This window comes from Urocitellus parryii, chromosome 3 (assembly GCF_045843805.1).
Source record: "Urocitellus parryii isolate mUroPar1 chromosome 3, mUroPar1.hap1, whole genome shotgun sequence".
NCBI lineage: Eukaryota > Metazoa > Chordata > Mammalia > Rodentia > Sciuridae > Urocitellus > Urocitellus parryii.
The window spans coordinates 206,180,370-206,193,979 of NC_135533.1; the positions used below are offsets into that span (position 1 = coordinate 206,180,370).

The 13,610-nt window shown below is 51.3% G+C and overlaps 1 protein-coding gene across 1 annotated transcript; it reads right to left on the minus strand.

Moving 5' to 3' along the window:
- Window positions 1–549: 549 nt before the first annotated feature.
- Window positions 550–13,476, minus strand: LOC113183620 (cytochrome P450 4F1-like). Its single transcript, XM_026389968.2, has 13 exons — window positions 13,421–13,476; window positions 12,860–13,058; window positions 10,429–10,573; window positions 7,706–7,759; window positions 7,488–7,615; window positions 5,591–5,712; window positions 4,532–4,802; window positions 3,402–3,468; window positions 3,076–3,205; window positions 1,540–1,673; window positions 1,391–1,455; window positions 1,163–1,245; window positions 550–783 (listed from the first exon to the last, which is right to left on the minus strand). Exons 2-13 carry the CDS (start codon window positions 13,055–13,057, stop codon window positions 609–611), a joined length of 1,572 nt encoding a protein of 523 aa, XP_026245753.2. The 5' UTR covers window position 13,058; window positions 13,421–13,476; the 3' UTR covers window positions 550–608.
- Window positions 13,477–13,610: the final 134 nt, after the last annotated feature.

Here is a 13,610-nt window from a genome sequence, read left to right on the forward strand (position 1 = left end):
AACCGTGCTTAGTCATGCTGAGCTGGGAGCTCGGGCCCATGCCTGGTGCCCGGCTATCCAGAGGATGAAGCAAGATTTGCACTGGAGCCCAGGAGTTAGACATTGCTCTGCATAGATTCTGTCTCTAAAAGTAAGAAAAGCAGAAGATGGTGGGAAGGAGCAGGAGCAAAGAAAACACAACTGAGTTTGCTATTTTTAATAAACCTAGTCATTTAGTAGCCACTGCAACAGTGAAAAAATCCCATGATGAGAAAATGCAGGCTACATTAGGAGATGCGAACAGAGGTAAGGATGGTAAATATTTACTATTCTGAGCGTTTGTGACTCAGAGGCTTAACGCTGCCCTTACTCTAGGTCCACCTTCTGCTCCAACACCTCCCAAGACTCCCACCATGTGCTCAGGGGCTGTGAGGCCAGCCAGAGCCAGCGAGGGTCGGGCCTCGCCTCCCGCACCTAGGCCACCACTTTGGTTGCCCCGAAGTCCCCCGCGCCCCCTGCTGACGCTCGGTGAGACTCAAACGCAGGTGAAACCGTTTTATTGCAGGTATCTGCGCAGGTAGCTTGGGGGATCTGCACGGAGGGGTCCCCGGACCCGCCTCCGTGGGTCACTACGCGCCGGCGCTCAGCGGCTCCACGCGCAGCCAGAGCCCGCCCTCGGCGCGCAGGATCAGCTCGGGCTTCCTGCGCGGCTCGGTGTCGTCGGGCAGGACGCGGAAGCGCAGCAGCGTCAGCGCCAGCACCACCTTCATCTCGTTCATGGCGAACGTCTGCCCGATGCAGTTCCTGCGGGCGGGGTGGGGACTTTTACTGCGCCAGGGACCCCCTTCCGACCCTGAACAGCCTGAAGGGCAGCGAGGGGGGCTGACGTGCCTGGACCGCTGTGGGTGTCCCTGTCCCCAGAGCCTGTCCCACCCCACCCCCCCACAACTCAGCCTAGAAGCTGGGGTGGGAAGGCTCTGAGCACACGGTGGACCCCATTTTGGACCGACCTCTTTGGGGACACACCCAACAGCCACTCTCCTAACCTCGACACACAAACTACAAGAGCGACAGGAAAGACACCAGCAACTGACCATCCGCAACTTCCCCCCTTTCTGCACTACCATCCCCAAAGTCCCAATGCCATCACCCCACCCCCGTCTCAGACTCCCGCTTTCCTTACCTAGGTCCCGCGGAGAAAGGAATAAAAGCTAGAGGTGACCTGTCCTTGGCGTTTTCTGGGTCAAAGCGGAAGGGGTCATAGACCTAGAGGGGAGGTCCACCAAGACACAGTTGCTGGGTGGGGTCTGCCAGCACACCCAGGGAGAGACAGGGGTGCGTGTGGTGGGGTCAAAACGCCACTCCACCCCTGCAGTGGGCAAGAATGGGAAGAGGGAAAGGCAGGCAGCACCTCTGGGTTCGGCCACACAGCTGGGTTGTGATGAGTCCCGAAAATACTGATGACGCAGGTGACTCCTGTGGGAGAGAAGGGACAAGGTCCAACTGCCTGATGGAGCCCTTTTCCTGCCCTGGAGCCTCCGCCCCCTGCCTTGTGGGTACCTTTGGGGATGACCCTGCCGTCGGGGAGCACAACGTCCTGGGTGCAGCAGCGGGAGATGATTGTGACTGGGGGGTGCAACCGCAGACTCTCCTTGATGCACATGGTCAGGAAGGGCAACTGGGCCAGGTCGTCCCTAAAAACCACCACCACCCCCAAATTATCCAGAGAGCAAAACAGAGTTTGCCGGCCTCTGGGTGAAGCCTTTTCTCCTTCTCATAAAATAAGCCCCAGATGGATCAAGTATTTGAGAATTGGAAAAGCAATTAGGAAAGGACTGGAGAAGCTGTAACTAGGTATCTTTAGAAGTTTTTCTTCAAACACAGGATCCAAAAAAAAAAAAAAACACTTTAAAGAAGTCAATAATTTGCATGAAAATAAGTGTTCTTCATACTATAGAGAAGAATAAAAATACAAACAAGTAAAAAACAAAACACACACATATAATTGTGTGCGGGGAGGGGTATCGATTTTGTTTTATTATTATTATTATTGTTTTTTTGTTTCAAGACAAGGTCTGGACCCCAAATCTTGATCCTCCACCTCAGCCTCCCCCGTAGCTGGGATTACAGGTGTGCACTAGCAAACCCAGCTCACTGTACCCACTACAGCTCTTCTTCATCTCCCTCTGTCTCTCAGTCCCCCTTTCTCTCTTTCTCTGTACTCTCTTTCTCTCTCTTCCTTTCCACCTTCTTCCTTTTCCATCTGAGCCTTTCCTCTTCACACACAAACCTTCACCTCTCTTCTCCCCTCCCCCTTCTGTTTTCCTCCTCCTCCCTCTGCACCACCCATTTTGGTAAAGACTCGCTTCTTGACCTAGAGCACTCTTCCTCAGATGAAAAAGAAAATTCTTCTGCTGATCATTCGGGGGCTCAGTTGAAACCATTATTTTACCTCTAGCCTTGTTTCTCTTCCTCTCAACCCCATTCCTACCCTTGTATGCTTGCACCAGGGATCATTGGCCCACCAATCTGAGAGCTCGTGGAAGGAGATCCCGGGACTGTTTCCTTCTCAGGTCTCTAGAGCACAGAGCAGGGCTGAGCACAGAATGGGGGATGGGGAGACAGTGTGGGCCTGTTTTCTGAATGAAGGCTGCACCCATGAAGGATGCAGGTGCTCTGGGTACAATAGATGACTTTTACTTCCAGGTATCTCCTATGAATCCTTGGATTGGACAGGAAGTTAAGAATTAGGTACAAGAGAAGAACAAACTTTTAGGAGGTGAAGATCCTTAAAAAAAGTGCTATTTGAAAGAAAATAGAGGAAGTGCAGGGGAAGTCCATTTCCTGACCATGGCTGACAGTCCTGTTCTACCCTCACAGATTGTCACAGTGTCACGGAATCTCCCATAAGTTCAGATCATTTGTCCCCAAATCCTGCAAATGCACCCTTGCTAGTCAGGTTGGGTACTAGGCCCTGCCTCTGAATTGGGTCCTATTCCCACAAAGCAATAATGAATCACAAGCATCTTACCCTTCCCCACCTGGGGAGCAGGGCCCATGAGAGGGGCTCAGGGCAGGCCTTGAGGACTCACTCACCACTCAATTTCTTTAGGATCACGGTCCCTCAGCAGGTCTTGCACCTCCTTCCGGCAGCGCTCCTGGTATTCCGGGTGCTTTGCCAGGTTGTACAGGGTCCAGGAGAGACCACTGGCCGTGGTGTCATGGCCTGAGGGGCAGTCAGGTAGCCTTGGGCCTCTGGGCTGCTTCAGCACCAGAGGGTGGACAGCGCCCAAGCATTGAGGTCCCAGGAAGGATAGGAAAGAGGAGAATGGACAGAATGCAGTGATCCAGGGTCCACCCAGCCCATCGCTGGGGTGGAGAGACCCTCCACCCCCTCTGTAGTCCTGCACTGGGGCCCTCACCCTCAAACATGAAGGTGTCAGCTTCTGCTCTGATATCCTCATCCGACAACTCTTTTCCATCTTCATCCTGGAGAGAAGACAGGACATCCCACACCCCAAATCACACCAGGTCTGCAAGATCTTCAGTGTGACTGACGCAATTTCAACAGATCTGACTTTCAGGGGCTCAGCGGTAGAGTGCTAGCCTAGCACACGTGTAGGCGCTGGGTTCAAGCCTCAGCACCACATGAAAATAAATAAATAAAATAAAGGTATTGTGTTTGACTACAACTAAAATGCTTAAAAAAAAGATCTGTCTTCCATCCAGAAACCCAAGCCACATGCACCCCTAGACCTCTGTTGGTCACCAACACCTGAATCCCCACCCCACAGTCATCCTGCTGGGGTTCCTTGCCTCCTAGTTTGTCCCTAGCAGGAGGAATAAATGATCCATGAATATTTTCATATTCTGTATAATTTCTGTATAATGAGGAATTTCTGAGAAAAGGTTACTTACTGGAACTTGGGTTAGAGGATTATTAAATGGCAATTTACCTTGGACATTAAGCATTATTCCAAATACATTTGCTCATACTCTCAAGTGAGAATCTTACCTTATGTCCCCAGAGGGATTTGGTTCTCAGGCCAATAGACTTTACCTTTCCACTGAAGATAACTTGTTTATTCTCCAGAACAAAGTTTGTCCCCTCCCTCTCCCCACTGCCAGAAGAGCAAATGTGCCATCTGTCCTATATAAGCTTCAAAACTCAAGATTTGAAGCTTCAAAACAGATTAAAATCTTGCATCACCTGGGGAAGGAAGAGCTGGGAATTGGGAACCATTGCTATAATCCTACTCAGGTTGCCATTATTGTAATAACTGGATTTTGTATGTCACTTAGTCACTTATGGAATTGATCAAAGTGCTTGGTGCATTTGTCAACATAGATATAGACACAGATATAAATGTAATATACAAACTTCTTAACTTGCAAACAGATTAAATTATCAGGCCCTTCACAGTTTCAGACTATGGAGTCCCCTGCTGGCTGCATCCAAGAGTTATCTCTAAGATCTATTTAGCTCTGGCTTGCTCCTCCCTTCTCAGATACCTCCTAAGGCTTCTTAGTGTCCTCCTGTTGAGAAGCTCACCTTGGTCAGCAGGAGCACATCAATGAAGTCCAAAGTTTTGGACTCAGCCTTGGCCTTGAGGAAGTCACTAATACCGTGATCAGGGAGGGTGCGGCGCCGCTCCTGGATGACAGCATCTGTGAAGTCATGCACCAGGCGGCAGGCCTTACGGAAGCGCTGCCCACTGGGGCTGAGAAGGTACAGGAAGTCCATGTGCAAGAGGAGTTGCTCGTGCCTTTTGACCACGAGGGCACTGAGCTCCAAGATGGCAGCAATATATTCACTGGGCTTCCTGCAGGATGAGGACATAAAAAGGAGGCAACAGCTCAACACATCTGATGCCCAAGGAGGACTTCTCACCAGCGGCTGGGAGCTACCTCCCATCAGGAAAGTGAGGATCCAGAAACACATGGCCTCTCAGATGCACAGTGGATATAGGCCATCAGGTTGACTTTTCTTTGTCTCTTCTCTCTCTGCATCCCATCTCTGTGACCCACCTCCATGCCCCAAGCAACCCAGAGCACAGTCTGGACATCAAGCTCCTCTCCTTTGTTTAGTGTCCAGTCCTTTCCTCTTTCCTGCCTGATACTGTCCACAGCTCCCACATAGTTCTCTTCTAACTGGTCCTAGAAGCAGCCCCTGCCCTAGCTTCCTTGCATCCAGTGTCAACTCCAGGTACTGTCTGCATGAGAAGTCCCACAGAGTTCAGCTCTGATCATGCCCATCCTCAGCTCAAACATCTTCATTGGTTCCCTGAAAAACTCCTGATAAAATTCACACCCCTTTGCCTGACTTTCAATCTCCTTAAGATCAACCCACTCCTGCCACTTGATCCTCATCCACGGAGTCTCCTTCTTGCCTGTTGTACACACTCTGCTCATCTGAGCCCCCTTACCTTTACTCAAACAATTCCACTTACTTGGAGGAACTAATTTCTCTCTCCCCTTCCCTGTCCTTCAGTGCCAGGTCTGACCCACAGCCTCCTGGAAGCCTCCTCTGGCCCCTACACATAGCCTTCCCTCCCCCACGGACTCACTTGAGTCCCTGGCCTAGGTTCCAAGACCTTAGGAAAGGACTCACTCCTGACAATTGCTGTCGAAGCTGAAGACGCATTTCTGCAGACTGTCCAAGGTCATGAGGCTGATGTGCTCAAACATGTCCAGACGGGCGCTGCCCTCTGAGACCAGTCGCCGCCACTTGGCCTGGCCAGAAAAAAGAACAGGGCTGGGGCTTGGCCTTGGCTCCCAGAGACCCTGCCCAACTACTCCTACCAGGATGGACTCCCCAGAGCCAGCCTCATGGTCTTCTGTCTGAGGCACCCAAACCCAGGGAGGATCATGTTCAGTAGGAGCAGAAGCTGTTCCTACTGAGAAATGAATGCCCAAGGCTGGCAATCAGTCCACGTCCCAGCTCTGCCTCTGTGCACCTTTAATCACTTGTTTGCTTCTCCTAAGTTCCACATGTCAAATCTTCAGCAACAGTTAACCTGATCTGCTTCAAAGGCTGATTATCGGAGATTAAAAACCCTGCTTCACCATTCATGCTCACTTACTAGCTAGGTGATCCTGAGCAAACTCCCTAATTTCTCTCACACTCAGAATGATTATTTGTCATGGGCAAAATAACCTGTGCTATTCATGGTTGTGGAAAATAAATTGGACAATATGTATTAAGCAATTGGCAAATGGTATAATTTCTGGTATACATCAAGTCTTCAGGGTTAGCTTTCCTTGTCTTCATAGAGATATATATTGATTTTAAAAATATTTTTTAAAAATCTCTTATATTGGGAGAAGGATTCATGCATAGGTCCTGAATGCAAGGTTCCTAGGCTGGACCATTTCTCAAAGGTAAGTTAGTAGAAAATAACCCCAAAGGAGGATGGAATGACTCCTCTGGGTGAGATTCAGGCTAGTTTCTGTTTGCTATTAAAGCAGATTCCCTAAATCTAGTGTAATGGGATATACCAATGAGCAGGCACCTAAGGAAGCCAGCCTTGTCACCACCATGGGATTCGGTGGCTTGCAGCAAAGATTAAAGCAACAAGAAGCACAGGTTGCTTGGTGAGTCATGAGTAATCAACTACCCTTTGCCACTGATCCAGGAATCTCATGTCTTCTGGAAGAATCCAAGAACTGATAATAAGCTAACTTATTAACTTACAAGTAAGAAAAATCCTAAGCACTTCACAGAAACCTCACCTCCAACATTACCCTATTTCCCAAGTCCACATCTTTTGCAGTGGGATTTTTCAGCAAGAAAAGAAGGAGAATCTATTTTACCCCCATCTGATTATGTGATAGAATTCTGACTTTGGCCATTACAATGTGACTAAAATGAGGTCATAAGCTCAATGAAGCCTATACTTCAAGAGACACTGCAGCCTTCTCTCACACCCATGGAACCCTATCTCTGCCTTGGATCCCCAGATTATCTTCTGAAGGGACAGAATCACGCAGAAGAGTACAGTTGTCCGAGATGAGGACATTCTACATCAGTCAACCCCCAAACATTCGAGGGAATCTTCCCAGGGCCATCAGAGTTGCCTACCTGACCCTCAGCTGATCATACACCTTGAGTGATTCCATCCGCATCCAAAAGAACCAGCCTAGTGACTTATACCCTTGTTAGCAACTCTAAACCTCATTGATTTTCAACCAATGGGTTCAGAAATGACTTGTTACACAACAACAAATTCTTCAGCACTGTGGCTTTGCAGACCTTCTGTGAGAGAAGCATGGAAACTAACCCCTTCTGAGCACCTACCATGCACCAGGGACATAACTCCACTATATTATTTAGGACAACTTTTAAGTACAGATTTTTGTTCCCATTTTACGAATGTGGAAACCGAGGCACAGAGAGAAAGACCAATGGTCTCAAAGTGGTTCATCAGAGCCAGATCTGTAGACCAGCTCTGTCTGTGACCCTTCTCCCACCCAGGTTCAACTTTGGACACTAGGTTCAAGAGACTCACATGCATGACATTCGTACTGTCATTGAAAATCTTCATATAGGGCTTCAGGATGTTGAAATGGAAGGCAGGTGTCAGCAGGCGACGATGGTGGTTCCATTTGTCACCAGAACTCAGCAAGAGCCCATCCCCTGGTAGGGCAGCCATGGACAGTGGGCAAGGGTACCACCTCACCCTGGCACCCAGGGTTCCCCTAAGCCCTGTCACCTGCAGTTACTTACCCAGCCAGGGCTTCAGGAAGCTGTAGAAGATCACATCCTTCAGTGCAACCGCAGCTGACACGAACAAGTACAATTAGGGCCATGGGGAGGGGTAACGGGTGGGCTGTGGGAGCAGGTGGAGGCTCCCAGGCAGGGCTTGCACTTCCCCCCTCGAAGACCAGCATAGCAGGAAGGATTCCAGGGGAGAGGAAATAGGGAAGAGGGAGGAGGCTAGAGGGGACCAGGCCAGGCTGCAGCAGCAGAGCCATGAAATAGCTACACACGGTACAAGACAGACCAGCATACCTGGGCGCGAGTCCTACAAGCTCCAACATGTTCTACAACATTCTAGCACAGCACAACACTCCACAGAGCTTATAGGAAACCCTGTCCACCCAGCACCATTTGACATCTCCTGACATAGACCCGAGACATGTGACAGGGACACTTGTTATGTCCTGACATGGGCAAAATATACGTGACCTGCCAAGACATGATACAACATCCTCTGACATGAACCAGAGAAGGTCTAACGTGACATCTGTGCCCCACAGACAGACTGCAGACAGGATTGAAATACGGTCCTATTCATATCCCAGATATGGCCCAGATGTGACCCAACTGAGTCTCAGACCTGACTTGGATAATAAGACCTGCTTTTAGACAACACTCAAATTAGGTCTCAGTCTCTTCTCGGAGGAACTCTGGGACCCAGACTCCAGACAAACCACACACATGGCCCAGATGAGGCCAGCAAAAAGAAAAAGATAATCCACAACAGAAACACAGACAAAACCACAAGGACTCTGACATGCCCCAAATGTCCTTGGCCACAACAGAGCCCCAGGCAGGACCATCACCAATGTAACCAGGCATACATTAGCCAGCTGTAACCAGGATCCAGGAGTAAATGTACATTGGCAAGTTGTGACCATTCAGCAGATGTCACATAGACATGTTCCAGACATGAGCAGACATGACCAGAGGTCAGACAGGTGGGGGTCCAGGTGAGACAGAGGCAGGAGCATCGCTGCTGCAGCCCCTCCAGCTTGCACTAGGGTTCCCGAACAGCTTGAGGCAGCACAGAGACCTTGGCAGCAGGCCAGCTGGGGTCATGCCAGTGTCTACCTGGAGCAAAGAGCACCGGCTTGATGCAGGTTGGGTGGAAGATGCAGACCACTGGGTTCCAGGGCCCCACCCACCAGCAGCACACATCCCCAAAGGTGCTCGCCAGACCCTGCGTGTACAGCAGACCTTCTTCTGAGCCCTGGATCTGGAGAACAAACAGAACCGGATGCACACTCCCCTGGGCTACTAGAGAAGGACCTACAGCACTAGACCAGGACAGAGGGTGCAAGGAATTCCACTCAGCGGGTCATCATCCTCCATGCTGAGCCCTGCCTGGGCTCTCTGCCCGCATCCTCTGCACACAACAGTCTGGATCCCTCAACTACAGTCACAGAAATACTCCTTCCCCTCTTGCATCCCAAACACCACACACCTGGGTCATCTTCCATTCAGTTTCCCAGATAGGCATTGAGGCTCTGAATGAGGAAGTCACATACACGCTCACAGCCCTCCAGATAGTGAGTCACGTGCCTGTGACCAGAGTCTGAATCCATATCCTGAGTGCTTAACCGCTAACCGGCTTTGTGTTCCCCCAAACAATCACACTGGGGGTCCCATGCCTGCCAAGACTGGGCAATCAGAATTGCAGTGATTAAATGGGAAATCTGCCCTCTGTTTCAGGCCAGGACAATTGAAGTCATTGATGGGAATGCTGGGGAATGAAGAGCTCTTTCATGGAAGTGAACTTTGGGGGCTCTTCATTCAAGCCCTGCCTTGAACGGAAAGTGGTGCCAAGAGAGCAGACAGATCTCTCTGGACATTATTTGAGAGCTGGATCTAACTGAGCCTGAAGATCAGCCTCCCTGGACTTTACACTAAACAGATTCCCTCTCTGACTTAGAGCACACCGTAGTGAGTCTCCACCATCCACAACTGAAAGAGACTTCAGCAGCCAGAGAGCCAGGGACCTGCCCCGATCACCAAGCACTTTGGTATCAGAGCTATTGCTCTTTCCCCTGCTCAACTTGGTCTGGCCAAGGATGGGAAGGGCAGGGGGCAGGGGGAATGAACCAGGCTGGGGTGGGGTCTCCTAAGAAAGACTCCTAGGGCCTGGAGCAGGAGGGCAGGGAAAATGCAGGGGACAAGCCACCAGAGTTGGGTATCGTGGAAATAGCAGCCACGCTCCTCCTCCAGCCACAAGCCCTCCTCGTGGCTCTGGGTCTGCAGAAGGGCGAGGCTGGGGCCAGGAGTGGCAGAGGGGCTTGGGCGCATCCCCTGCCCTGCTCTGGTAGCTTCTCCTCCAGGAGGCTCCAGCTGCCCTGGCAGAGTCCCTGCTGTCCACCAGCTGCCACAGTCTGTCTCCCTCCAGCCCATACAAAATGTTGGGGTTATTGGTCCAGATTCATTTCCTTGAACTAGGGGATCCCTCCAGGAAAGAGCCCTGGATTAAGGCCTCTGGGGACTCTGGAGGCACTGAGAACACTAGGGTGGAGGGGTGGCCCCAGTGGAAGAAAAAGACAGTGAGATGGGGTCTGTGGAGCCCATGAAAGAGAGAGGAAGAGGCGGAGAGGAAGAGGGAAGAGGGGGCTGGGGCGAGGAGGGGCCCACGGAAGCCTGCAGGTGGAGGGCACTCAGATGTGACATAGCGCCCACCACCAAGAGCTCTGCATGGGTACCTGAGGCACTGAGGACAGATCGGACGACGTTGGGGTGGCACAGAGTGACGATGGGAATGATGGGGCCCAGCCATGTCATAAAGCCCTGAGGATAGGTGCCCACCAGCTTCGACACTTCCTTCAAGCCCTCCTCTGTGGGTTGGATCTGAAAACAAGGCAGGGGTGGTCACCTCCTGACGTGGTTGATGTCTAGTGTCAGCTTGTCAGATGTCCCCCGAAACATGATTTCTGGGTGTGTCTGTTGGGTCATTTCCAGGAGAGAGTGGTGTCTGCGTTGGTAGACTGAAGACGCACCCTCCCCGTGTGGGTCCACTGAGGGTCCAGAGAGGACGTGCAGGCCGACAAAGGACAGGTCCAATCTCTCTTTGGAGCTGAGAACTCTTTCCTGCCCCTGGACATCAGAACTTCAGTTCTCAAACCTTTGGACTCAGAACTTAATACCAGCAATCTCCACCCAAGGTTTGATGCCCTTAGGCTCAGACTGAACTAATGACACCACAAGATTCCCTGGTTCTCCAGCATTGATGGTGTATAGTGAGACTTCTTGGACGCCATAATATATGAACCAGTTCCCCTAATAACTCCCTCTTCTCTCTCTCTCTCTCTCTCTCTCTCTCTCTCTCTCTCTCTCTCTCTCTCTCCCTCTCTCTCTCTCTCTCTCTCTCTATATATATATATATATATATATATATATATATATATGTCTGTATATACACCACACACGCATATGTACATACACATATCTTACATACATATGTACACAGATATATGTATTCATTTATGTTTGCATAATGTCTCTATATGTGTGTGTACATATATATATGCATGTCTGTGTGTGTAGTACAATCATGTGTATAGGAGTCCCTTAAGATTGCAGTTGTAGCTGTTGGGTGTGGTAGTTTACACCTGTGATCCCAGTGACTCAGGAGGCTGGATTAGGAGAATCTTGAGTTCAAGTTCAGCTTCAGGAACTTAGTGAGGCCCTAAGCAACTGAGCAAGACCCTGTCTCTAAATAAAATATAAAAAAGGGGCTGGGGATATGGCTCAGTGGTTAAGCACCCCTGGGTTCAATCCTTGGTACAAAAAAAAAATTACAGTGTAGCTGAAGAATTTGAAGAATGGCTATGACCCAGCACTTTGACTGATTTTTTTTCTGTGTTCGAATACTTTTAGATACATAAATACTTAGTATTGTGCTCCACTTGCCTACAGCTTTCAGAAAGGTAACAGGCTGCCCAGGCATAAACCTAGGAACAACAGGCAACACCATGTCACCGAGGTGTGTGCATGGCTACACTGGCTAGATATGTGTGAGGCCACCCCCTGGTGTAGGCAGAGGACAAAATCGCCTGGTGACGAATTACTCAGTAGGGTTCCCATGATTAAGTGATGAAGGACTTTGCGTGTGTGTGTGTGTGTGTGTGTGTGTGTGTGTGTGTGTGTGTCCCTTCGTTCTCTTTCTCTGGAGAACCCTGACTAATAAACCATCCCAAGAGCCACAATAGGGGCTTCCTACGGCCTCTGCAGGTGGTTTGCCTTCTGCAGTGAACACATGTCCCCATTTTGTAAGGATGGAGGGAATCTCTGCAGCTCCTGTCCCATCCCTCTCAAGACCCTATCCGAGTCCCAACGGTGCATCCCAGGGCAGACAGAGAAGTCAGGTGACCTCCATCTCTCCATCAGGACTCTCCCACCCAGGAGCACCTGCTGCCACCCACATGCTGGCAGACCGTCCTGTGCCTGCTCTCACTAAACCTGTGCCCTTTACCAGGGAAGCAGCCAGAGCACAGCTCCCTAAAGTGGAGGGCAGATCTAAGGTCAAGGTTTAGAGTAAAGGGTGGGGTCGAGGAAGGCTTCTGAAAAGGGAAGTGGCGGCCAACTTCAATCTGGGTTGGGCAACAGGGCCCACGGGTTCATCTTAGGGGAGAAGAGAGATAAGAGGAAGGCGCCCCAGGAGGGAGAAGGGGGAGGCAACCCAGACTGATCTCCTGGCTGAGCTAGTCCACGGGAAGCGATTGCTCATTTCCGTGAACATCCCGAAGCCCATAGATGGGCAGACACAAAGAAATGGTTCAGGTAGGAGCAGACCCTGGTCAGCACCCCTGTGGAGGACTCAAGTCCAGCAGCAGAGAATACAGGACCACCAGGGGGTCCTCACTCCACGTAGCCCACCCCGGGAGCCCCTCAGGGATGCACCCACGTGGCAAAGACAGGCCAGAAATGAATCCCAAAGCAGACGAGGCCACGGGAACAAGGAGGTTAAGAGGGGCTCGGCCCATCCCGGGGTGAGCACACCCCAGAGCACCTGCCTTCCTTGTCCTCTGCTGTCCGAGACCTTAGCCCACCCGACCCAGCTCTCCGAGCCCCATTCCTGACCCCTCAGCAGCCCCTACACCCCAACAGCCCAACTCAGCCTGCTGCCACACTCACCATGCCCACGTGACCCAAGAGCCAATTCCGTTTGGGGGGCTGCGGGAAACATTGGAGGCGACGAGAGTTTTCATAAAAGGCATAGATCCAGGTCAGGCTGCGGGCCAGGAGCCAGGAGGCCCCCACCAGCAGCAGGAGGACCCAGGGAGAGGCTTCCATGGGCCCCAGTCCCAGCCAGGACAGGCCCAGCTGTGGCATTCTGCAGGGAAGATGGGACAGAGGGTGAGCTGCGGAGGGTCACTGGACAGGGACAGTGTTGTGAAAAGGACAGGGAGGGCTCAGAGAGGGGAGCAAGACCGAGGGCAACCCACGCAAAGCATCAGGGAGAGCAGAGACGAAGATGGAGGAGGAAGAGGAGAAATTGGAGATGGGAGGAGAACAATGAAGAGAGACTGATTGGAGTCCAGACCTTCCTGAGTCATAGACAAGTTTCCGGGGACTGTTACCCGGAAACCACCAGTTTCCCAGGCTGGCTGGCTCCCTGGAGCTGCCCCAGCCCTGGGCAACATCCTTCCCATCTCAGGTAAAGAGCCTCCAGTCCCACCAAATCTAGTCTGGCACCTTCTGTCAGGAGCAGCTTGTCCCCAACAGGCTCTTCTCCTCTCCTCTGGGACTTCTCTGTCCCTGGTTGATGACCTGGAGGAATCTGCGGGAGGCTGAGCTGGGCTGGCCTAGACCAGCCAATCCCAGCAGGCCTGTCTGGGCAGGCAGCCAAGAGTGGGGGTGGAGCCAACTGGGTGCAAAGGGGAAC

Coding starts and splice junctions, on each gene's coding strand:
- LOC113183620 (XM_026389968.2), bottom strand. CDS start 13,057: ATGCCACAGCTGGGCCTGTCCTGGCTGGGACTGGGGCCCATGGAAGCC. Junction 3,206..3,401: donor TGACACCTTCATGTTTGAGG/GTGAGGGCCCCA, acceptor ACTGCCCCTCAG/GCCATGACACCACGGCCAGT. Junction 784..1,162: donor CCTTTCTCCGCGGGACCTAG/GTAAGGAAAGCG, acceptor CCCCGCCCGCAG/GAACTGCATCGGGCAGACGT.